Here is a 26373-nt window from a genome sequence, read left to right on the forward strand (position 1 = left end):
ACTCGCGAGCTCGGATGTGTGCTGCGGAGGAGTGACACGTGCTGACTACAAAAATAAAGAAAAAAAAAAAAAAATATATATATATATATAATAACAGGCACATCCAGGAGTTTTATTTTTTTTTTTATCTTTGTTTTTTGTTTAGCTTGTTTTTGTTAAACTGTATATAAATTTAAGGTGGAGTTTCGTTGCTCTTTTTTTTTACTTGAACTGGGAAGAATTAACCCCGCATTTTGGCAACCATGGGACGAGGAGTGAGTATAAAAAATGTTTATTTTTTACCTCTTTGTTCGACTCCACAAATGCTCTTATTTGCTCCCGCTGAGAATAAGCGGTAGGCAAAAGGAGATATTTGAAAGTTCGCCATTCAAACAAGTGGTTCGCTTTAAGTCGACGCTGATGCTACACCATGTGTTACAATTTGCTCAAAACGCTTCAAAATGCCTTCTCCTCAAATGCCTCTTGAGGGGTACTTCCGTGTTTCGAACCCTCAGAGAGTAGAGACCCCCCCTTTTCTCGTTCTTCTCCTTCTGTTATTTATGTATTTTGTCATTGACTTGAGCCCGTCAAGGATAAAGACCGCTGTGAAGTAAGTTTCCATCGCTCACAGAGATGCTTTTAAGCGGCGTCCCGTTACGTAACGAGATGTTCTGAACCGCCTGAGCTGTCAAAAGTTTTCCAGTTTTCCAGCTGCGACGGTGCAGCTGTGGAAATAAACCCGCTCGAGAAAGTAACGGTGTGCTTACTTTACTGACTTTAGAGACACTTTAAGCTTCAACTCGAGTGGGAAAGCTCTTCGTGAGCAGCACATAGCACGGAAATGTATGCCTTTAGGGAAGAACTGTGGCTTTTCTTTCTCGCTACTTGTATTTATTTATTTATTTATTTTATTTCAGCACCAGGCGTTTTTATTCTGGGAATAACAGCCTGGCAGTGGGAGGGATATGTTAGCAGCCCGACCCATTTTTCTCTGCCTGCAACTGTGAGCAGCTATCTTAAACTTATCTGAAGTCAGCCGTACCTCCTTTTAGGGAGAATTTCTTCGACTGCTTGCTGGGTAGTTTTGTGTCATGCGGGTTCGCTATTGTGACTTTAACTGCAGGAATATAATGGATGAAAGGGTAATTGTGCTCCACGGTGGCAGCAATCCATCACTGATAGATTAAAATTGCTATAAGCTGCTTGCAGGCATTGTTAAGAGAAAAAAGAAAAGAGGACAGTTTAAGCCCTTTTTGTGAAGTTTTAAAATTGATTTAAAATTCCCACGCCTCCTTGTCTTTTTTCATCATTATTAGTGTCAAGCTTTTTTACATGGAAATATTCAGTCTGTTATTGTTCCCCTGTTGCTTCTTGGTATGGCTGATATCGTCTCCGGCTTGAATTGTAGGAGATGAAACTGAAGCCAGTTGCATGTAATGTCAGCAGTCGCCACACCCTGCCATTCTGCGCAGGGGAAGCACTCATTACAGATTCAGCCTGCAAGGGATGGAGAGGTGGGATGAAGGGGAGAGGGAAGATGGGCTGAGAGAGATCTGGCGGGAGATGTGAAGCAGAACGCCTCATTCAGTCTATTCCTCTTTCATTTTTTTCCCTCCTTCTGTTTCTGCAGAGTTTTCTCCTCACTCTCTCTCAGCTTCTTGGCCACCGCTTCTTTTTTCTCCTTCCCATATGTGATGAAAGCCATGCCCTGCCCCCATTCGAGCCTCCACTTCCCCCACAGTGTCTCCCCTCCTTTCCTGCCCCCCTCCCTTTCCTCTTCTCTCCTTTTCTCAAATACATTCAGTGATGGCACGGACAAATAGCTAGACTTGGAAGAGATGATGGCAACCATAGAGCCTTCTGGGGGGTGGGGGTGGGGGGTTAAGTTGCAATGAAGAAGAAGTGGGGCAGAGAGTGAGCACAGGTACGGGAAGATCTTTTTTTTTGGGGTGGGGGGGAAGTGTGCCTCCCACTCGCTCCCCTCATAATATGAGGATGACATTACTCTTTCGCCCTTTTTTAAAATATTTTCCTCATCACATCAGCAGCAAGTGCAATAAAGAGACAAAAGCAAAGTGAGCTAGGTAGAGGGTGGATTGATTGCTTGAAAAGAGGGAGGTGGGGACACATCGGGGGGGAGCCAAGAGGCACCAGTTGCCGCTTTGCCACTGCCGAACAACTTCCAGACATGATGGAGGGGCTGCGGACATTTCTGTGCAGCACACTCTCAACCTGAATGATCCATTCATGGATTAAAAGCTCTTTAGGAAAGAGGAGCAGGTAGCTGAAGCTTATCTATATTTATTTATCCCCCACACACACACACACACTTGTTTTTCCTTTTGTTTAAATTCGCAGTGCAGAAGCTGATGGGAGGTTACCTCACCTGTTCAAACTGCAGCTTCTGCACTTGAACTAGGCGAGCACTGCGGAGTGGGGGATCTGAACGCAGAGGCAGCTGTCAACGCTTTCAGGGGAGCAATGGGGGCGAAGCAGACTAAATATTTCATAATCTTACCTAACTCAACCTTTAAGATCTTTTTCTCCTCAGTTGGCTGAATTATTAAGAAGTTCCAGGTCCTCAAAATCATCCTTTATCCAAACGCTTTAGCTATAGCAGTTTCCTTTCACCAACGAAATCATCCTGTTCTGGTAAATGGGTGGGGTAGGGTGAAATGGTCACAGTTGCATGAATATTGGGTTGTCAGGTTGAATTTGTTTGTTTTCGTGCAGCATGCGTTCTGCACTTATAGGGAGTTAAACTACCCAGTTGTCTTAATCATACTTGGATGGATGACACATTGAAGAGGAATATTTTGACCTGCGTGGTAGGGGGATCCAGTGGCTTTGAGCTGGCATGGTTTGGGTCCACTGGTTTTGTGTTGGTTTTTTTATTCAGGTGGCTCTCTACGTCCTGAACTCCGTTTCTGGGGGATTCAACATCAGCCTTCCAGCAAGCTGAAAGTGCATCACTCAAATGCGACAAGGGTCTTTCTAACTGGTTGAAATGTCCATAGCTGCCATAGCCTCCTTGACATCTCCCATCAGTTTCTAGACTCTGTGTTGCAAAGCCTCAGTGTTTTGGCTCCCACCCTTCTGGGGTTTTCTTTTCTTTAGTGCTAAAAGTGGCAACATTTGACTTGCGTTTATGAGGGTTGAGTTTTGACCTTTCAACCAGAGCTTACGTCATATTGTTACAATGTGACCGCTGGTCATTTTCATTCTGATGGGAGTAAGCTTCTTCAGGATGATAATGCCCTCTTTGTAGGACACGCATGCCTCTTTTCCACTAGCACCAACTCGACTGTACTGGATTCGACTTGGCTCAGTTTCAGCCTTTTCCCTTTCAATTACCACTCACTGTGGGTGGGGTCCTTATAGCAATGTGGCCCAAAGATCCTATGACAACATTTGCATGTGACATAAATACAACACAGCAATGGAAAACAGAGGCGACTGTATACCTGCTGTTAAGCTGATGGTAAATGTCTGCACCTAGTCTTTGCAGTCAGTCCTATTAGAAAATTTTAGGACGGACATGTTGGGGAGTTCCACCACCATCCTTAGGAATGCCAAATGAGGACCCTAATGGAGTTCTAGAAACTTGGCAAATCAATACAAAGGATGACCAAAGCAGGTGTACAGGAACGTACACCTGCTTTCACTGTTCATAGCATGTACACATCAATGTTTCAACTACACGCTATGAACAGTGAAAGGACGGTAATATTGCTGTTTCCGGATGGCACTCCCATCACTCGTATCAAAGACTTTTCTCTCTCATCTTCCCACCATAAGCTGACTTGGCATGCTAGTCCCCGCCCACTTTTAATCTACACCTTCACATCCATTCCTTACAGTTCGTTTCCCCCTTGTTCTCTGTTTGTACCTGTTTTCCTTCCGCTCTTGTCCCGCTCCCCCTCTTTACTGGGGATTTAACATTCTTTCCGCTTGGCAGTCACTGTGAATTAACTGGGACTTTTGTCACACAGTACCCCTTGTCTGTTTCCGAACACCGTGTACCCCCTTCTCTCTGCTTCTTTTTCCTACGCTCAGTCAATCTTTACCCGTTGTGTTTCCTACGTTCCATCAATCTGTTTGCCATCTTTAGCTCCTCTCTTTCTTTCCTGCTTTGCCATTCTTTCTGGCTTTCCTCGTTTTTATTTTTAATTCCCTCCCCCCAATTCTTCCACATGCCATCCCTCCCTGAGCCTTCCCCTCTGTTTTGCTAAGAAGCTTGAGCCGTGTGATTTGTTTTCCGTGGCAGCTCTTTGAACTTTCCCTGCGAGCCTGTAGCTGAGTAAATGTGGAACATGGACATAAAAACCAAAAACCTGCAGAGAACACATGGGTGGCTGTCTTTTGTGCTCCTTTCCTGCATGAGGAAATATGGGAATTTTCCACGCCATGTTAAAATCCAGATCCAGGATCTGCAGGCTGAATCACGGAGCTGTTGGCTCGTGCGATTATGACATAAGATTGCAGTTTGAATTCTTGAGGAAACACTGAGTTTCCAGCAAAGCCAGACATTCATTCATTCACTCACTTTTCTGTTTTTATGGGGGGAAAAAAGAAAAGCTGAGAGTCACAGGGACGTGGAGGGAGTTTTAAACACGACCCCCCCACCTCCCCCACATGTAAATTAACACACTTTCTTTTCAGTGTTTAAACAGAAAAATGGGTAGTTGGAGGAAATGAAAGGATAAAGGAGGAGGGGGCATGGGAAGAAAGGGGGAGGAGGAGGGGCTGTGACACGTGACTTTGTCCATTCACACATCTCCAGAGGTGTGGCAACAGTCGCTGGTGGCAACCGGGCAAAGTCCCAGGACAGTCTGTGTGTGTTTATGTGTGTGTTTGTGGGGGCACAGTTGAATGAGCAGCTTTTGTATCTGGCACCAGGGTGGACTCACTCACAGGAATTCTGCCTGTAATACGTTTTCGAACACTTTAAAATATGTGGCTGCTCGACCGCTTTCTTCTGATGTCCACTTGAGCCTCTAGGATGTTGTTCTCCCATGCGAGGAGCAAAAGCCGGGAGGAAGGGAGTGGGGTCAGCTTTTGAAGTTGCTTCTGCTCGGAGATGCAAACCTTCACTGTTTTCCCAAACTTTGTCATGCTTCTTTTTCAATCTCAAGCCTTCTTCTTACCGGTTAGTTCTAATAAAAGCTGAGCTGAACTCAATGTCACTGATATCGGTCTGTAATGTTGCGAAATCTTTCTGACAGTTCCTGGACTGTGTAGCATTTTTGCAGACAAACAAAAGAGTGGGGTTTCAGCCTGTTTTGAAATTCCCAAAAACCCCAAAAAAAAGGCTGCAAGAAAAAAAACAATGAGCACTGGTCAGCATCATAACAGATAACATGGCCCACGTGCCTGTGGTCTTACCAAGCACATGGAACGATTCTGTGAGGCTGTTGTTTGTGTGTTTGATGCAGATTTTGTGAGGGTAGTACAAAAGGCCATTGTTCAGGGAGAATTCATACCAGTTTATTATGACGTTTGCTTTTGTAGAGCAGATCCTTCCCTCTCATTTTTTCCCTTGCTCATCATCTGTCGGTGTATTGTCTTCATACCACCTCCTTCCCCACTTTCATCTTTGCATTTTCTTTCTAATCTTAACCACCTTGCTGCTGTAAGGAGTTCACTGACCTTGAATGCTGCTCTTCAAGGTTATGAGAAGCCTCTCAGTCTAAGTGCACTGGACCCCAGAATCCTCAAAGTAGTAGTATTTGTTTGCAGCTGTGCTTCGAGCTAAATAAGCATCAGGAAATATTCAGACAGCGATGTCTTGTGTGATATCCTTAATCTAGTTGATATCTCTGACTCTGTGCTTTGATTTGTCGTCTTGCGAGTGAAAAAAGACCGCGAAAGCTTCAGAGTCACCTGACTCTCTGTTGCCTCTTCTGAGACCAGGAAGATGAGCTGTCAACATGTGACTGTGGAGTAAGTGCAGGTGCAGCGCCGTCACGGGGGATGCAGTCATTTCTGTACAGTGCAAGGTAGACTGGGGGAGGGTGGGTAAAGTCCCAGATGGGATTTAGTTATATGTCACCCTTATTTGGCAGGACCAGAGCAAGTTCACTGGGTTTAAAACTGATGCAACTGATGAAATGGGGCTTTCCCCACACAGAGGCAGGGGCTTCAACAGTAATGCATCAAAGACCGAACAAAGAAATGGCACACAACTGTGGCTGACTTTAAGGCCACGTGTTGGCAGTGAGCTACAGAGGGATCATTAACACTGTTTTGTCTTTATAGTCAAGGCAAATGCCTTTAGAGTTAGAGGCTGAATGCTGTCAGTAGCAATGAGTTGAATGAAATGCTGTGTGATTACAAATAATCTGAGTGTCACTTGATTAAGAATAAACTTCGGTTCCAGTTCAAGGCTGGGAGGGAAAAAAAGTGTTTTGGCTGAGGCGCACAATGACAAATCAACTGACTGAGGTGCGAGACACAGGGAACGTTACTTATCAATCTACTCGGTCTTTTAAAAGAAAAGTCAAGAGCAGACTTAGGGGAGCGGTGCAGCAGCTCCGGCTTGACTGTTGCTTGTCAGCTGCTTTCTTTTTTGAGTCTGCCGTCGGGGACTTTGTGCTCTGTAGCAGGTTAGTGTTTCTATTCTGGCATCTTCTCAGACTCTGATCATTTACTTGAAGTGAAAGACTTGAAATAGCAGGTGTTTAAAATCTCACAGATCACCAGTCCAAGTTGGGGTTTCTCTGCATTGTTGTGGCCTCTTTTATGTATCATTCATATTCATAAATACACTGTTGCTGCGACATAAAATACTAATGACTTATTAATGTCATTTCTGGATACTTCAATTATAAACTTTTATCTTTCCTATTAGCACTAGAGCCCAACCATTACAGCTGACTAATACTGGGTATTAGCCGCTATGTCAGTATCAGTGTCTACAGACAAACACAAAAACCAAGTGTCAACAATACAAATAGGCATATAAAATTGTCATTATCCTAAAACCAAATTAGTAGCTACACATAACAAATGTATGAAGAAACTGGTTTGTGTGCTTGAGAATATCGGCTAATATATGATTTTTCAATCACTGAACATGAATATTCGTCTTAAAAATCCTGTATCAGTCTGACCCTAAATAGAATAATTAATGTAACTACTACTATTCAGTAATTAAAGAACCAAAAACTGTAATTATTTAAGCTAACAGATATTTAATTATTTACGTTGGACAGTCAAAATTAAAATGGTTGCAGTTCAACTTCTTTTTCTGAGGATGATTAATGTTTGCACAAAGTCTAATGATATATTTGAATTGCGTTAGTCAGGTGATACGTTCCTGAGGCCATTCAGCTGAGGAGTGCATGCAGTCCTGGATTATAAATGATCAAATCATAATCACAAGCTATCAAAGACAAATGCATGATTTTTCATTGATTGATTAGAACGGGTGGTATACACAAGCCTGGTATTCTTCATATCTAAAATTCCAGAGGTGAATGAATTTTTATCAATAAAACATTGTTCAGGATATGAACTTTTATACGTGGAGGACATGGACTTTACAGGCTCTTCAAATTGGTGTCATCTCTGTTGGAAACAAATGTGTGTCCAACTTTGGGCTCTGGTCTTCTCTTCATGAGTGTTCTCACTAAAGCCAGATGTCCCCTGAGGGCCCCCTGAGGCTCCAGAGGCTAAGAGCAAGAACCAGGCTCGATGTTTTCCCAGCTTAGCTGGCCAGGGGGCTCAAGCAACAATAACAACATGTGCTAGGATCACACAGTGCTCTGGTGGCTCTCTGGGAAACTTTAAGGGCTAATGTGGTAGAAAAACAATATTAGTTAGCATGTTTCCATGACTGGGACTGTGGATAGGATGTTCATTTATAGTCATTCTGGGTCCAAAATATCACCACCTAAAGAGTGAAGCAAATTGGTAGTCACTTGGTGTTGGACAGCCTCCTTCTCTGCTAACATGCTAACACCTTTAAAGTGCTGTACCTTGTACAGCACTGAATTATTGATGGGACTTAACCACTGATCGATGTCTGCTTCTAGAGTTGCTGTCTTCTGTTACATACCTGAAGCACACACTAGCTTAGCTTTCTCTCCCTCGTAGCACACACCCTGAGAATCAAACATGCGTTTAACCTGTTAAAACACACAGCTAGTGGCCCATTTGGGCAATAGCTACTAAAACCAGAGTTATCCAATTGTCCAGGTTATATCAACATTATCTTACTTGAAATATATAAAAACCTACATCCCGTTACTATGCTTCATATATCTGTGATATATGAGCTGAACTATTGGGTATTTGCCGGTATATTGGTAGTGTCATTGATAACAACCAATAAATGAATTAAGTAATGGGAAAAAGACACTTGAACATGGTATAAGTGTTGCTGTTGCATAGGCTGACTACCAGGTGGAACTCCCCTGTGTTTGAATTGGAACAAATAACAACCAGCTGACTTGATCAGAGTTGGTTGGTTGACTGAGATCAATCTGCAATAAAACAATAATTTTTAAACTAGTGAGGATTCATAAATGCCTGCATTTTACAAACCTGTTTCTTTCAGAAGGGGAAACAGCTGATATGTGGGATTTTTCAAATCTCCAAATATCAGTATCGACTGTAAAATAAAAAATAAAATAAAATAAAAGATGGTGATGGTTATCAGTATTCCTAATCACAGTCAGAGTCTTTATTTAGCCTGCTAATGTGCCACATTAAGGCTAAAGGCAGCTGAAGCGTTCAGTCTCATGGTGGCCCTCGAAGAAGAACAGGAATTTTAATGTCTGCACTTAGTCAAGTGGCCATGTACAAAATAATTGTTGAAATATTTCATTTTGGGCTTAAGTGGATATCAGCTTTTGGCTGATCTGTTAAATTGGACAGTTGGAATAAAATAACAATTTGAGAATTTCGGTTATCTTCCTTTGAGAGTTCAACATTGTAAATGTGACTAAATAATAACTGATCGGTGGTAAAAAGCACATCAGTTGCATTGATTCAGAAACCCTGCAAATCTGAATGAAAGTAAAATTGTATAATTTCCTATTATTGCCAGATTGTTTCATCATATCACGAAGTCTTTCTATAGAGGCTATAACTTTAGTCTTTTAGGAGTATCATAATAACCACTGGGAGTTTGACAGTCTGAAAGCAGAATGTTCATGTCCTCATATATAAGGAGTGGTTATGTTGGCCATCTGGTTATGGTGTCAATAAACTGTAGGCTCATTATTCACCTCATTTAAAACCCTGGACAGGATGAAGGTGTTCAGCAGCACATGGAATTGCCTTGCGATGTTTCTCACTGTTGAAGAAAGGAGTTCATAAGTGCTGCTTCAGAGCTGTGCGTTTTGAGCTTTAAAAATAACGCTACTTCTACCCCTAGCTGTTTCCTGTGACTTCCTTTCTTCCACTTCCCCACTCTGTCTCACCGTCTCTCTAGCTTGGCCATTTAGAAGACGGTCTTTGCGCAGTCTTCCTCTGTCGTGAAATGTAAAATCAGAAGAGTTTCCTTATTTGATAATATTTAAACCTGCTTTCACTACTATGAGTAATTCTATGTGGACACTGCAAGATCCAAATTTAGAGAGATTCTGTTTACTTGCCTACAGCAAGAGAATTTGTGTCCCAGTTGGAGTTTCAAATCAACAAAATAGGGTGATATATATAAGTGTGACTACCAGTAAATGACTAGTGTGGTTTCTTGTTCCACTCTGGTGTTTGGCTGGGGTGAATAACTGTTCACGTTGTGTTTAGAAAACTGGCGAGTGAATAAAGTGCTTTGTGTGTGCATGCGTTTGCATGCAACAGTGACACCTTTTACTGCAAACGTGGGTGTTTTCAACAAGTGAAACTGGTTTCACCCAGCACCGTAATCTGGCTCACCACAGAGAAAGTCTTATCTCGCAACTGACCGGCAAAAACGCGCAAAAACGCTTGCTCCTCTCCGAAGTGAGAATATTGATGCTGGCAGATAAAGATGTGCCTCTAGAGCTCGACTGATCCTTTGAAAGGTTAATTGACTTAAATTTTCAAAATTGTCAGTTGCTGAAACACAATTTTACAGATGGATTATTGTTTATTTTATTATTTTTTTTAAAAGAAGAGGCTTTTAGAAGTTTACTGGAAAAAAAAGAGAGAGAGAGCTGTTTGCAGTGACAGATGGTGTCCACATGTATGTGACAAGTTAAGAGGTGACTATTCTTTCTTGGACTGTCGGCTGAAGTTTGTGGCAGTTTGTCTCACCAGTTTAGGTCAAAGTTTTCTGAGGTTTAGACAAGGCCATGTTTGTTATTTTTGTATCTGGCTTTAAGTGCACTGACCCACATGGAGGCTTAAAGAGACGCAGTATGACAAAATGTCTTCTGGCATTTTGAGTCATGAGACATCAGATGCACCTCGGCAGTAGTCATCGTGTTACTTATGCATGATTCTGTCTGTTTCTGCACAGAAAAGGTTTGGAACATGAGGTTTCACCTTCAAGTTGTAACATTTTATTATTTAGCATACGTGTGCCATCAAGTGGTTGCAGTTCATTTAAATCAGTGGCACGCACCCCCACTTAAAGTGTCATGCAGTGATTAATATTCACTGGCCCAACATTTAAACCACTGACAGGTGAAATGAATAACATCCATCATGTTGTTGCTATGTTGTGCTAAAAAACAAAACTTGGGTTCTGAATGTCATGTGGATGTCACTTTGATCAAACCATCCACCCAAATACCAATGCAGAAAAGGCACCCCACTGTAAGGGCCATGGCAGTTACCAATGGCAACAGTCTTCCCCCAGCAAGGAAATGCACCATGCCATGCAGCAAAAACTGCTATTAAAGGACTACATTTACCAAATAGAGTGACCCAAGCGTTCCTCTGGCCTCTCTAGAATGCGCCCAATACCGCAAGCCCACATGACCCAGATGACCCAAAGAATCCGGGGTCAAAGTCTCAGTGTTAGAAACCACAGGATACTCCCAGAGGTTTTATGTCCTTTCCCCAAAGGATCAAAGCTGGTTTGGCATCACAGGAGGGAACCTACTCACTGTTAGGCTTGAAGATTTGATGTTATATGGCTTTATAACTACATGGTAGAAGTTGTATTATAGGCATGTGGATATAAACCCAGAATGAATTCTGAATTGTCCAATGCCTCAGAATTAACTGCCTCACATGTATCAGTTTCTTTTTATCTGTGCTGGTATGTTGGTGGTGGCACATCAAAAAACGACTATATCAAGGTCATGACAGTAAGATTTTGGGACACTTGGAAATCTGTTTGTTTTTTTGTTTTTTTTAATGTCCTTTGTGTTTATACTCTGAACGATTGGTTTAATGTGTTGATTTAATGTCAGATCTCATTAGGAAACCATTAAAGAAATTCATCCATAACAAAAGTTGACAATGGCTTTATGAGGAAAATCATTATTAGTCATCATCAAAATTTTTGGTTGACGAATATTTCATACATAGGTCATTTAGCAAAGCAGCAGTTTGCATACATTGTTAGCAAAGTGACCGCGGTCGTTGGCGAGTTCTTAAATGTGCGTGGTTGTGGGGGGTGGGGGGTGGCACTTTAATCACCCTCACCCAGCTGAACATGCACATTTTAAAGAAGCTAACATAGGAAAACCACCTCTATCTATCCAGAATTCTGAGCCGGCCGCAAACTAGCAGCCTCGGTATGAGCAGCAAAAAGGCAGATGCACTCACATAAAAAAAATGATGTAATGTAACGTGTAAAAAGAGAAAAAAAAATACTGGAAAAATGTAAATTGCTTTGGGAAGTTTTAGATCCCTTGCTCTTCCAGTGTGGATGTCAAAGTATTCTTGGGCCAGATACTGAACCCCCGATGCATCCATCTCAGTGTGACTGTTAGGTTGAAAGCATTTAGGTATAGAGAAAAAGACTTGTATGAATGTGTGTGTGAGACTGGGTGAATATGACTTGTAGTACGAAAGCACTCAATTAGCTTGCAGTAGAGAAGTACTATATAACTCCTGTGACTCGAGAGAACAATAAGCTTAAGGTTTTTTCATCTTTAATGCAAAATCGTTTCAGTGGTGTCTCATTATTAACACTATACTTTGTACCTTTTGACTGCCAATTTGTGCATTATTGGTATCATTCACAAAGCTTCTTGAGATAATCTAAAGTTATTTCTGTAACTAAACAGTATCTCATTTTCTGTTGTTGTTGTTGTTGAGTTTGTTTGTTTTTTAACCCCCATCTGCCTTGTGTTTCCAGGAAGGACGAGAGCAGTATGAGCTCGCTGCGACCTCGGAGCAGGGCGGCAAGAAGAAGGGCAAGGGTAAGAAGAAAGAAAAGGATATGGATGAATTAAAGAAGGAAGTGGACTTGGTGAGTGTGTCAGTGGTCACTTTTGTTTGGTTTTTTTGCTACGTTTGTTCACCTCAGGACCTTTTCCTGTGATTGTCCAGTCCCCCGCCTTTCATTTGAACACTCTGTCCTCTCCATTGTGTTCGTCTTCTACCGCTACTTCCTTCATATATACCTCTCCACAAGGAATACCAAAACTCAGCCAGTACTAAAGAGCATAAAATTGGTGTTTGATGTCAATGTATTCACAAAGCTGTCAAAGTAAAAAGTTTCATTTGTTGATCTGTCATACCTTATTTTACCAATCGCATGTTAATTTCTCATTAAATTCTGAATAGTGTCCTTTAAGAAAAACATAATTTTTCATCCTGCCACTGCCCAATTGTTGTTTTTCTCCAGTTTTTTTTCCTGCCTAACTCCTTCCTCTTTTCCCTTTCTTGCTTCCTCATTTCATGCTCCTGTTTTGCCTGCTGCCTTCCTTCAGCTCATCCTCCTACTTACTTTACATTTATCTTTTCCTTTCTCATTTTTCACCTCTTCTTCTTCATCATCTCCTCTCTCTGTCTTCTGTTGGCTCATTATCTTTCCATTCATTTATTCATCTTATATGAGGAAGTTGTTGTAAAATGTAGGTAAATATCACTGGTTTTCAGCACATTGAGCCCACACACACATGGATTACATGAACTCTGGTCTGATGCCACTTTGTCTCTGTGTCCCTGCAGGATGATCACAAGCTAACCCTGGACGAGCTCAACCGCAAATATGGAACGGACCTCACCACTGTGAGTGAAAGCTGAAAATGTGCTGCCCTCTGGCTCTCTGTCTGCTTTAAAAACCTTAAACAGTCTAACTTTTGCCAGCCGCTGTCCTCGTCTCCAGACTCTGGCATCGTAATGTAAATTATTTTGGGGCGGGGGGGGGGGGGGGGGGGGGGGGGGGGGAGGAGTATTTCCATCAAAGTGTCTCCATCTATCACGGAGATTAGATAAAACAAGCTGCAATACCAGCTGCAAACTGGCTGCTGTTTCCCTTTAACTCCCCCCCCCCTTTTTTTTTTTTCTTTCTTTTTTTTTTTTTTTTGTTTTCCCTCTTCGGTCTGACAGCTGACATTCAGCACATGAATGATTAATGGTGCTCGGATGAATTAAACACGAGACTTTGTTTAAAGAGGGGAGTGATCTGTGCTCGCGTGACGAAGGGTTGTCAAGCTGCTACTTCATCTTCAGGCTCTGCTGGTGTGTTTCAGCCAGGAGGGTTCAAGAGACTTCTGGGGGCCCAGGGAGAGAGCCCTCCCCCCAGTCATAATCCTAACACCAGTTTTTAGCTGTGTCACTTGATGCTGTGGACTGGCTAAAATATTTGCCTGTGCTCGCCAGCTGGCTAGCAGGATTAGCCAAGCTATGCAGTAGCAGGGATGGTTTGCTGTTCATGACAGATTGATGAGGCATATCAGAGATTATGCAGGTCCAAAAATAACGTGGGAGGGAGTGATGGTCGCAATATGCTAATTTTACTGGTATAAACGACTTATGATTTTTAGAGAAAATATTTCTCCTAGCCCTCACTTTTAAGTTGACTGCATTAAGCTAAAACCTTTAATTGAGAAACAGTGTAGCAATGGAAATTGAACTGAGACAAAGAGAGTTGAATCAAGTTTAAAATCTTTGCTGTCGATCATTTGGAGGAAGCGGAGTTCAGGTATGTTCCCACCTTGTCATAACTGTAAGTTGAAAAGCTCTTGTTTTTATTGTGACAGACCCTGCAGTGCAGAACCTCACATGCCACTGTGTAAAAGGAAATGCACTTAACTTTCTTGGTATTAGCCCAGTGGCAAGACGACTGTATTGTATAATTCATACACTGGCTTTAATGCATGAACTGTAATGCACACTCCTGTCTTAAAGACACTCCCCCAGTCTCCAGCCACTGCCGTCTCAGTCGCACCCTCCAAACGGCCCCCTTCTCCTCATGCAAATGTGCTCCTGGTCATACAGGAGGGATCAAGGAGAGTAGTTAATCAGTGCCTCTAACTGGGGTCTCCGAGCTATGCGTGCGTGCGCATGCATGTGTCTAAAGCAGCTGTGAATAATTTATTAGTCACAGACGCCCCTCTGCCCTGATTTCATATGATCCCATTTGCCTCATCTTTCTCTCCTCTCATCTTCACTTCTTCATCTTCCTCCTACCTGCTGATGAAGTAGATGGCCCTGTTGTTGTTTTTTGTGTGTTTTTTTTTTTTTTTTTTTTTTTTTTTTTTTTTTCCTGTTGATGATGTGTTTCCAGGCAACTAGTAGCACCTACCGTCCCCTCTGGGCTTAAATATCTGGCAGTGTGTGTATTTGTCCCTGGTTGGGAAATGGTGATGAAGACATTTAAAGGCAGACATCGTTGTCCAAGCTCTCTTGCGTGTCAGCTTGGCGCAGTTTTATAACATCCTGTTTTGGTATTTTCTCATGTCAGGGGTTGACCAGTGAGAAGGCTGCTGAGATCCTGGCCCGTGATGGACCCAACGCCCTCACTCCTCCTCCAACCACCCCAGAGTGGGTCAAATTCTGCAAACAGGTAACTTCAAAATCTTCCTTGTTTGGAGATTGTCGGGGGGTTCGGCGTCGACGTTAAATTGTGACACGAGTTTCATAAAGTTCGTGAGTTAAAAGGCAAGTCCTGTTCTCGTTTTTCCTTCAGATGTTTGGTGGTTTCTCCATGCTTCTGTGGACTGGTGCCCTCCTCTGTTTCCTGGCCTATAGTATCCAGGCTGCAATGGAGGAGGAACCTGCGAATGATAATGTAAGCTACAGTCCTTAACTGTGTGGAAAATGATTTCAGCCAGTTTAACATCATAAAGCAGGCAGTGCTAGACACTTATTCCTAATAGGATTTACCTTCAGAAGCTTAACAGAATAAAGGAAGCTAAGTTGGATAAGAAAGAAACTGCTGGGGAAAAGTCTGAACTCGCTGTTTTTGCCATTCAGTTATACCTGGGTGTTGTGCTTTCTGCTGTCGTCATCATCACTGGTTGCTTCTCCTACTACCAAGAAGCCAAGAGCTCCAAGATCATGGACTCCTTCAAGAACCTGGTCCCACAGGTGCCTATTACATTTGAGCCTTTTTTTTTCCTTTGCTATTCTAATGAGACCCCTGCTGACGGATTACATTACACTGAAAGCAGTGTTGTCACAGTGATTATTATTGTGTTTATTAGTGCTTTCTGAAATCAGCTGAAACTGACTCAGACGTTCCCCCGACTCTATTTGTCTCACATCAGCATCTGTTTCTCTCATTTCTCTTCTCTCATAGCAAGCCCTGGTTGTTCGTGACGGTGAGAAGAAGAGCATCAACGCTGAGGATGTGGTGGTTGGTGATTTAGTGGAGGTGAAAGGTGGTGACAGGATCCCTGCCGACCTGAGAATCATCTCCGCCCACGGCTGCAAGGTAGGCGCTCCAAAATAAGTTATTTATATCTGCCTCTATTTCATTTTTAACAAACAATTTCTCATCAGTATCATCCAGGGGAAACCTTTTAATCCTTCAGTTCAGTGCTTGTTAGTGATTCGAAGCTCCTGAAATGTCTCTCTAAAAATAGTGCTTCCTTTCATAAAATCCAGGCTCGCTGTGACCAATTAATTCTGTTTTTGTGGATTTCAAACAATGTCATGCACTCTGTTTGTATTTTTAACACTTCATTATCAGATTGCCATGTGATTGTGAAGTAGAGCATGAAGAACCACATTACCCTCTCTGACTCTTCCTTTGAAGTCACTATTTTAGTTACTTGACTTGTGCCTCATTAATTAACAGGCACTTATTTTGTTATGGAAAACAAAAAAGAAAATCGCTGACTAGGGATGGGTATCGTTTAGGTTTTATCCGATACCGGTGCCAAACCGGTACTTTTGAAACGGTGCCGGTGCTTAAACGGTGCTCAAACCGGTGCTTAAAGAATGGAAAACACAAAAGTGGTCCAAAAACCTCTCATGTTCAGCTGTTTTTTTGTAAAAAGATAACAATGTTAGCCTTTTCTGCAGCTATGGGGCATATATGGTATCACTCTTGGCTGGAAGCAGTGCTTAAACAATGGAAAAAAACACAAACTTTGTCCAAAAACCTCTCATGTTTAACTGTTTTCCACTTTTTCTTTGGTCATTTTAGCCTTTTTGGCCAGGGTGAAGGGAGTATCTGCCATCAAACAAGAAGACAGCTGCATGTAGCTATGATGGTGTTTGCTGTTCACCTTACATACATTAATGTAATAACGTGGTTAGCCTACTCAACGTAAATTACACACGAACAACATTAAGCTACTCACGCAGAGAAGAACGGCTGCTGCTGCATCATCATCCGTCATCATTTCTGCTACACTGGCAGGGCTAGGGGCCAGGACTCTCCTCTTCGGGTTTTTGGGGGATGTTGCTAATTCCGGGTCCGATAACAGGCAACCCACAAGCAGTAGATGTGCTCGGTGTGAGGTCTCGCAGCAAGCTATCAAATACGGCGCATTTCTCGGCTTTAAAAAAAAACACTATGCGTCGCCAGGTGTTTCATCAGATTTGAGGTGTTACCTTCTTTGACAGTATCACAGTATCAGCTTAAAGCACTTGTTGCAGCTGCTGAGTTTGCATCTTTTGCTGTGAAGTACAGCCAGACTTTTGACCGCTTCGCCTTGAGCATTTTTAATCTGTAGCTCTGCTCTAAAAGAACGTACGTACCTGGACCCGCCTACTATTCTCGGAAACTTAAAATGATTGGCTAGAATCTAAAGTGTATCATTCCATACCAGTTGGTGGCGGTAATGCACCTTTCAGTTGTTTGCCAACCGCCAATACAAATGTAAGGAAGAAGAAAGTGTATCACAGCTCAGGAAAAAAAGCACCGAAATAAAGCACCGAAATGTGCGCTGCTTTTCGGTCTGGTTACTACCGTTTATGTCAGAACCGGTGCCATCATGGCACCGGATACCGGTACCCATCCCTATCGCTGACCCGTTTTGGGTCCCAAACCTGAAGTCAAGACCCAAGAGAAATGCTTCAGTTAAGGCAGAGCTTCTTCATGAGCCACTAGGAACCTTTCAGTGATTTTATTTTAACTAAAGGCAGATGTTACCATATGTTTGTTGTGTTGTTTCCACTCAGGTGGACAATTCGTCTCTGACTGGTGAATCAGAGCCCCAGACTCGTACTCCTGATTTCTCCAACGAGAACCCACTGGAGACGAGGAACATTGCTTTCTTCTCGACCAACTGTGTTGAAGGTATAATGACACAGAATGAACAATGAAGCTAATGTTTTACTGATTTTTATTTAATGATCTTATCCCTGCGACAGGAACTGCCCGTGGTATCGTGATCAGCACTGGAGATCGTACCGTCATGGGTCGTATCGCCACGCTAGCCTCGGGACTTGAAGTCGGACGCACCCCAATCTCAATCGAGATTGAGCACTTCATCCACATCATCACTGGTGTGGCAGTCTTCCTCGGCGTGTCCTTTTTCATCCTTTCCCTCATCCTTGGATACACCTGGCTCGAGGCCGTCATCTTCCTCATTGGCATCATTGTCGCCAACGTGCCAGAAGGTCTCCTCGCTACTGTCACTGTGAGTCCAGATGTTTCATGTGTCTTAAAGATCCAATGGTTCTCAAACAGTTGGCTGACCCAAGCATTCTCCTCTGTAGGTGTGTCTGACTCTGACTGCTAAGCGTATGGCCAAGAAGAACTGCCTGGTGAAGAACTTGGAAGCTGTCGAGACTCTGGGCTCCACCTCCACCATCTGCTCCGACAAGACCGGCACCCTGACCCAGAACAGAATGACTGTGGCCCACATGTGGTTTGACAACCAGATCCATGAGGCCGACACCACTGAGAACCAGAGCGGTACCTCTTTTGACAGGAGCTCTGCCACCTGGGCCTCTCTGGCTAGAATCGCCGGACTCTGCAACCGCGCCGTCTTCCTGGCCGAGCAGAGCAACATTCCCATTCTAAAGGTAGGCCTTTCACCTGTCCTTCTGTTTATTTGGATAATTGGAATCAAATTGAGTCATTCTCTGGATTTTTTTTCCCCCTGCATGGATTGTGTATGTGTATATGTATTTTAGGAAATGACTACCTTTAAGAGCTAAAAACAGAAGCCTGTGTGCTCTTAAATCCTTTGTTCAACAGCAAGAAATGTTTTTCTGTTGTTGTAAGCTTTTAGTTTGTGTGCTCATTATGTGGGCAGGATTTAAAACTCCAGTACTGCTGACTCATTATCTAAATTTGAATATGCCCTTTTTCAAATGATTTGAAAAACACAAGTGTTCCTCTGCCCTATTGTTTGGTTTTTATCCTCTAATGTTGTTCACTTCATTCCCGGTGTTTGTAACACCTGTGCGGTTGCGTGAATGCCTCTCTAAATATTCTAACAAAGGACAAGAGACCAGCTCGGTTCTATGAAAGGAAATGTAATGATGCTGCAGCTTTTGTGTATGTTTCATGATAAAGCAGTTTAGGACATATTTATCAAGAGTGTCAAAGCTTCAGTACTTTGTGTTGGCGTTTCCAGTGGGCTGACTTAGCTGGGAGATCCACTGATAATTTCTGTGGCGTGCTACTGACCAAAGAATCCTGTAAAGCCTATGATAAAAGCCCCCTTTTAAATACAGGCCCACATGACACTTCACAGCATTCATCGGTTGGGGGAGGGGTTGCAGATTAAACTCTGGTAAACAACCTTTATTTTTGTAGAGCCCGACTGATATGAGACACAGCTGGTAGCCCATTTGGGCAATAGCTACAAAAGCATGACAGTCATAATCATGCTTTTATCCCAGTGCTCACAATGGCAATTAAAACCCAACTGATATATTGGCAGTATGTCAATGGCTGATATTTGCTGTTTATAATGGCAAATAACTCAAAATTCTAAGAATAGAAGGGAGAAACGGCCTTTAATGGTGTAATCAGTGTTGATATGGTGACATTTGTCTACCAGAAGGGACTTTGCAACTTCCCCGTTGGCATATCTGCCAACTGATCCGAGGAGAGCCGGACAGAGCGTGAACAAGTAATCCTTGACTTGTTGTAACAATAAAACTAGATTATTATGGAACTGCATTGTCGTCATCATCAATATAAACCTAACAAAAGTTGGAGGAGAACTGTTTGTTTCGTGTGTGGCAAAATTGAAGAAAAAAAAAAAAAAGGCCGATATGTTGAACATTTAAATCACCAAGTTATCGGTCTTAAAAATCATATCTTCATATCCAGCTCTACATTATTCTGTTTATGAATGATTTTGAAGCTTCTAACAGGGGTCCAATTCTGTTATTGTGCTTTTATTTATTTTTACCCCTGCTGAGATGTTTTCCTCTTAGACAGACCGGCTTGTTTTCCTTCACATAACTCCCACTGCAGTGGCTCACATAAACACATACACATGCACACACACATGTAACTACATAATTACTGTGTACCCCACCTCCCCAAAAACACACAACAACACACACACGCACGCACGCACGCACGCACGCACGCACGCACGCACGCATGCACGCAGCTGCACGTAGGTCTCTTGGCTCCAAGACTTTTCCCCCGCGAGTCCATAACCCATTACTGTGTGGGAGTCTTGAGTGCGCACATGTATCTGTGTGTGTTAATCAGCTGCAAGCATCTGGCTGGTATCACTTGTATAATTATCAGTCATGTTCTTTTAGTGCTCATTATTTTCCTGTCTGTCACTGTTACAAGAATGAGGCAAGGGTAAACATGGGGTTGGTTTTCATCAAGGCCTATTATTATAATGGGAAGAAAAATTATAACGGGCATTTTGTTTCTTGTGCTATGCCTTATTCCAAAGTAAATTTAACAGAGAACAATTTTCTAAACTCTCCGTACAGTAATTTGGCAACCCAGTTGAATAGTTGGATAATCTACTTAAGATTGTTTGCCCCATTTTATCTTCATCATCCAGAGAGATGTGGCTGGTGATGCCTCTGAGTCGGCTCTGCTGAAGTGCATTGAACTCTGCTGTGGCTCAGTCCAAGAAATGAGGGAGAAAACCCCCAAAATTGCTGAGATCCCTTTCAACTCCACTAACAAGTACCAGGTATGGCAAAAGTATGCAGTGCATTATGAAATGTCACATTTATTGTTATTTACATGAAATCTACAATATAAGATGATCTTAAATGCAAGTTGGGTTCATAACTGTGCAAAAAAAACCAACAGTTTTTTAAAAATTTGTTCCTGTTTTTTTTGTTCTGTGCTCATAGCTTTCCACCCACAAGAATTCCAGCGAAGGAGAGTCCAAGCACCTGCTGGTCATGAAAGGAGCTCCAGAGAGAATTCTGGACCGCTGCTCCACCATCATGATGCAGGGCAAAGAGCAGCCTCTGGATGACGAGATGAAAGACTCTTTCCAGAATGCGTACCTCGAGCTGGGAGGTCTGGGAGAGAGAGTGCTGGGTGAGGCTCTGTGGCTGCTGGAGGTTTAAATTTCTGAGTTCATAATACTGAGTTGAAACCTAAACGACCACCTCGTGTCCAATCTAGGTTTCTGCCATTATCACCTGCCTGATGAGCAGTTCCCAGAGGACTTTGCTTTTGATACCGACGAGGTGAACTTCCCCACTGAGAACTTGTGCTTCATCGGCCTCATGTCCATGATCGACCCTCCTCGTGCTGCTGTGCCCGATGCCGTGGGTAAATGCAGGAGCGCTGGAATCAAGGTATGCATGCGGAGATCACGTTCAAAACAGACATTTAGACTTCATAAATGAGAGCGTTGACTTATTGGACTTACCCTCGTTCTAGGTGATTATGGTAACAGGTGATCATCCAATCACAGCTAAGGCCATCGCTAAAGGTGTGGGTATCATCTCTGAGGGCAATGAGACTGTTGAAGACATTGCTGCACGTTTGAACATCCCGATCAACGAAGTCAATCCAAGGTACCAACTTTCTGTGGGGTTACCTCATGGCCACATTCTTGCTCCCTTTTTCTTTTTAAATGTGGCTGTTACATTCAGCAAAAGGACTAGATGTTGTCGTCCCTGACAACGCATTGCTTTAAATGGCGAGAATCTTGAGGGATGGCTGTTATGAGGAAAGGCAGCCCAGAAACTTTACCAGCAGCACACATCGTTGTGTGCCTCATCTTTTGGTCTTTTACCCAAGCTAATCTGCCATTTTTGGAGGGGATTTGAGATCTAATCGAGGTTATCATATTAAGATTTGGGACATATTATCAGTAGTGGACCTTGGATTCATCGGGTGTTTCGGCCATTATCCATTATAATTTCCACCCTCAGAACATTGAGTATGAATGTCGTTTTTTCCCCACAGAGATGCCAAGGCCTGCGTCGTTCACGGTGGTGACCTGAAGGATCTGACCCCAGAGCAGCTCGACGATATCTTGAAGTACCACACGGAGATCGTCTTCGCCAGAACCTCGCCACAACAGAAGCTGATCATTGTGGAGGGCTGCCAGAGACAGGTATAACAAAACAAATGTGAAAATGTGGCACAGTGCTTTCACCTGTGCTATGGAGCAGACCGTCCTGCTCGCACAAACACCTGCAGCGTTTGTGCTCGTGTTTTTTAGTTTGGCAAACACAGCACCTGCCTTTGCTTTGTCATGTAAATGCATCTGTGAGTTTCTCCCAGTGGTCGGTTATGATTGTTGCTTTGGTCTGATTTATCAAGTTGGCTGAATAATCGAGCGCCAACATCTGTCAAGCTGTGAGCTCAACCGTGTGCATGAATATCTATGAGCGCATCAGTAAGCGGGGAAAACTCTCAAAGTTGTACGTGGACTCTGACTATGGAGATATTTATTAAAATAATTCCTGTTTATAATGTCTGATCAAGGGTTTCGGTAAACAACTCGGCGTCACAGACTCTTCACGGCTATTTGCAGGGCGGCGTTTAGCAGGCTGTTACGACTGTAACGTTTCAAACACGTCTCTCATCTCCGCGCTTTAACAGCCAGTATTTGCCACATCAGGTGCAGTAAAATATAGATCTGGTGGTTTACTGATGCACGTTCGGCTATAAATAATTGAACTGTCGGCTTGTTTCTTTGTCACCGTTTAATAAATTTCAGAAATATGCTTGGTGCGCTGTTCATTAGCTCGAGTGGGAGGCCTAATAATAACACTGTGTGGAGCTAATGTGACAAATAATTGAAGCGCTCACCTTTTTTTAATTTATTTTTTTAATGAAGGAAATCCCACAGGCTTTTGTTTTTTGTTTGTTTGTTTTTTGTTTGCCTCTGTTGGCATCCAACACAGCCACTGAATACTTTCAAAGCCTTGTCACACGTAACACTGGAGTGGCGAATCTTCCTCCACTGATTCCACATTTATGTCTCTTAGTCACTTTTATCACAGCTGTCAAATACAAAAATGGGAGTTTCCCTGAAACCTTTTGAGGCTTTTCTTTCACAAGGCAGGAGATTGTGTCACACGATGTAACGTCATTTGAAAGAAAGAACGTCGCCTTTCCCCTTCTGTTCTGTTTAATTTGACTTTGGCACCGCCTTGTGTGCAGGGAGCCATTGTGGCCGTGACAGGTGATGGCGTGAACGACTCTCCAGCTCTGAAAAAAGCGGACATTGGTGTCGCCATGGGCATCGCTGGATCCGACGTCTCCAAGCAGGCTGCTGACATGATCTTGCTGGACGATAACTTTGCCTCCATTGTCACTGGAGTGGAAGAAGGTAACAGATTGTACAAATTGACACTAGCTTACTTGTGTGTAAGTAGTAGGAGCATTTATGAATACAACAAATTTGCTTTGGTCTCATCAGGCCGTCTGATCTTTGACAACTTGAAGAAGTCCATCGCCTACACTCTGACCAGTAACATCCCTGAGATCACTCCCTTCCTCCTCTTCATCATTGCCAACATCCCTCTGCCCCTGGGAACCGTCACCATCCTCTGTATTGATCTGGGAACTGACATGGTAGTGTTTTAAATTTTTCTGCTGCCGGTTAGGGATTCATCGCTCAATTGTATGATTTTTAAGTTATTTGAAAAACAAGGAACTTGAACTTTTATGTTTTTTGGTGCTTTGTGTTTATGCGTGCTGCCTCTCAGGTCCCTGCTATCTCCCTGGCTTATGAAGCGGCTGAGAGCGACATCATGAAGAGACAGCCCAGAAACCCCAAAACAGACAAGCTGGTGAACGAGAGGCTCATCAGTATAGCCTACGGACAAATCGGTAAACAGATGGCCTCGACTTGAATGCGAATTCTGGAAATTGCCCACTGAAATGACATTTTCTAGACATGGATCTCTGCTAGATGTTTTTTTTCTTTTCTTTCTAAGAGGGCAGCTCAGTGTCTGGGTGGAGCAAGATAACAAGAAGAGAGGCATGCACCATAAATAGTCCTGTAGTGATAGAGTTGAAGTGTATGCGTGTTGTATGTTTGAGTGATGACAGAGCACTGCCTCGGGCTTTTGATGTTTCCCTCTTCGGTAATGAAGCCAGAAATAAACCTGACCCCTCTGACCATTTTTGAACTTCCTTATTAAGAGCGTTACAGACTCAAACAAATTCCTCACCCTCCTTACTGTTTTAAAACCATTATATAACTGTTTTGGGGGTTTGCATTAAGGAGGTTTTGAATATCTGATGATGATCAGTGCATCTTGCCAGACATCACAAGTATCACAGCATCTTTTTATGGATTATTCATCTTATCGATAATGATTTTAAAATGAAATTTAGTCGACTTGTAATTTTTATTCTAAGTCGTTAATGCCTCAAAGACTGGTTAATCAGATTTATTTACTTAATTACTCACCCATTGACAAATGGTTTGATCTGGAAAATTACCCAAAGAACTGGATAATCATATTCACCGACTCAGACGGCGACGTTCTCATTCGTCTCGTTTTTTCCGAAAGAGCACAAAGCTGATCTGTTTAATCAATAAATGATTGATCCCAGTTTAATTTCACACAAATTAACTGCATGTATTCATCATTTTAGTATTAAAACATCAGAATGTTATGAAGTGTCTGATATAATGATCATCCCCTCTTGCAGGTATGATCCAGGCTCTGGCAGGCTTCTTCACCTACTTTGTGATCTTGGCTGAAAACGGCTTCCTGCCGGCCACCCTGGTGGGGATCAGAGTTTCCTGGGATAACAAGTACATCAATGACCTGGAGGACAGCTATGGACAGCAGTGGGTGAGTAACATTTGTAAGGAAGACTTCAAGTAACAGTTTGTTCCATCATCAGCGGATGCAAACGATGTGTTTTCCATCAGACTTACGAGCAGAGGAAGATCGTGGAGTTCACCTGCCACACTGCCTTCTTCGTCAGCATCGTCATCGTGCAGTGGGCCGATCTGATCATCTGCAAGACCAGGAGGAACTCAGTCTTCCAGCAGGGCATGAAGTGAGTAAAATGCCCTCCGTTTGTGAACGCAGAGGCGCATCACTGTTCTCAGTCACCTCTGTTTGAACTTAGCCGTGGATATTTCATTCTGAAATGGTCCTGAAACAGCTGCCACCTTTAATGTCATGCTTATTTATCCACAATGCAGTAGCAGTGCTTTTTCACTGGGAAGAACTCCAGCTAACCTCTGCATATATTCTGGGCTCTAAGAAGGATATACTTGATTTAAAAAGCACTCGGGCTGTGGTTTGCATCGGTCGCTCAGATCAGTGTCAGTTGTTTAAAGGGAAACTATTCTCATCATTTCAAGTGCCACATTGTTATTCATGGACTTGACTGGAGTAGCTTTGCCCATTTCACAGTTCAAAAGTCTTTTTTTTTTTTTTTTAAATAAGTTATTATTATAGACTGGACGAAGGTGCGTCTCAGGTCAGCCACTGTCTAAAACAAGCAGTCTTAAAGGCAGTCCTTACTTTTCAGTCAACATCCTTGTGATTGGCCACCACAAACAAAGTTTAAACCAGTTCTATGGTCACAATTGAAGTCTGCGAGCCTGACATAACCCTATTAAGAACTTGTGGAGCTCTGGTCATATTTAATGTGTGCATCCACCGCAGCACAAAGACAATAAAACCATATAAAACTAGAAATATTCAGTCTGATTTATTTCTGTTGCTCTTTCAGGAACAAGATCCTGATCTTTGGACTGTTTGAGGAGACCGCTCTGGCTGCCTTCCTCTCCTACTGCCCAGGCATGGATGTTGCCCTCAGAATGTATCCTCTTAAGTAAGTAAAGCCCTCCCCCAGAAACCACCAAGAAGTACTTTACGGACTCTAATCTGGTTTACCTACCACATGTCGTTCATCCAGACCTGGGGCTCTGGATCAGTTTCTCATCCTCTTTTGTGTTTGTGTGCGTTTCCAGGCCCAACTGGTGGTTCTGCGCCTTCCCCTATTCCCTGCTTATCTTTATCTATGATGAAATCCGTAAGCTGATCCTCAGACGCAGCCCAGGAGGTGAGTCCAGAATCCATGCCTTTATTATCCTTTTTATTCTGTGTGCGTGTGTGCGTGTGTGTGTGTGTGTGTGCGTGCGTGTGTGGACTAATTTCTCTACTACCCATTCCTCTCTTCTTTCCCTTCTCCTTCTTTTTTTTTTGCTCCCTGAGGCTAGTGGCTAAAATGGAAAAATTGGCATCTCCTTAATCTCCTGCCTATTTCCATGCTTTAAAATAAAGTGTATAATGAAATGTGTCCAATGAGTTTTCCTCTAAATCAAATGAGTTTTTTCTCCTCCCTTTTGTATCCAGGCTGGGTGGAACGGGAGACCTACTACTAAAGACCTGTCAGTCCAGTCAGCTCGCATCTTCTCCTCCACTCCCGTCTTTGCATGAATATTGTCTTGCTGCTCGGAATAAAATTTTAACCTCTGTGGAAAAAAAAATAAAAAATTGGAACGTGTTTTTATATTAGGGAATGCTTGATACTACTCTTAGACAAATACTGAGATGGAACATGCTGATGATGATGCTGATAAATGATAATGCTAATAATGACATGAACACTGAACATTGACATGACTATGCGTGCCTTGTTTCTGAAACAGGACCAATTTTATACATGTTTTTAACAGTTATGAACGTTAAATAAAAATGCGCTCGAGTCAGGTCCCAAAA

The 26373-nt window shown here is 42.8% G+C and overlaps 1 protein-coding gene across 1 annotated transcript; it reads left to right on the forward strand.

Annotated features, from left to right (window-relative positions):
• Window positions 1-26373, forward strand: LOC146491727 (sodium/potassium-transporting ATPase subunit alpha-1). Its single transcript, XM_085151806.1, has 23 exons — window positions 1-254; window positions 12221-12334; window positions 13039-13098; window positions 14777-14878; window positions 15002-15103; window positions 15289-15402; window positions 15614-15748; window positions 17446-17563; window positions 17638-17906; window positions 17986-18294; window positions 20259-20393; window positions 20560-20752; window positions 20840-21015; window positions 21101-21237; window positions 21632-21782; window positions 22838-23006; window positions 23097-23251; window positions 23386-23509; window positions 24341-24486; window positions 24567-24697; window positions 25382-25483; window positions 25623-25714; window positions 26008-26373. Exons 1-23 carry the CDS (start codon window positions 243-245, stop codon window positions 26034-26036), a joined length of 3075 nt encoding a protein of 1024 aa, XP_085007932.1. The 5' UTR covers window positions 1-242; the 3' UTR covers window positions 26037-26373.

The sequence above is a fragment of the Neolamprologus multifasciatus genome, chromosome 23, assembly GCF_963576455.1.
Source record: "Neolamprologus multifasciatus chromosome 23, fNeoMul1.2, whole genome shotgun sequence".
In the NCBI taxonomy this organism is placed as follows: domain Eukaryota; kingdom Metazoa; phylum Chordata; class Actinopteri; order Cichliformes; family Cichlidae; genus Neolamprologus; species Neolamprologus multifasciatus.

What these genes read in the sequence shown, in the direction of transcription:
- LOC146491727 (XM_085151806.1), top strand. An exon ending in TGTCACTGGAGTGGAAGAAG is followed by an intron (nt 23,007 to 23,096) that starts GTAACAGATTGT and finishes TGGTCTCATCAG; the next exon opens with GCCGTCTGATCTTTGACAAC. An exon ending in CTCAGAATGTATCCTCTTAA is followed by an intron (nt 25,484 to 25,622) that starts GTAAGTAAAGCC and finishes GTGCGTTTCCAG; the next exon opens with GCCCAACTGGTGGTTCTGCG.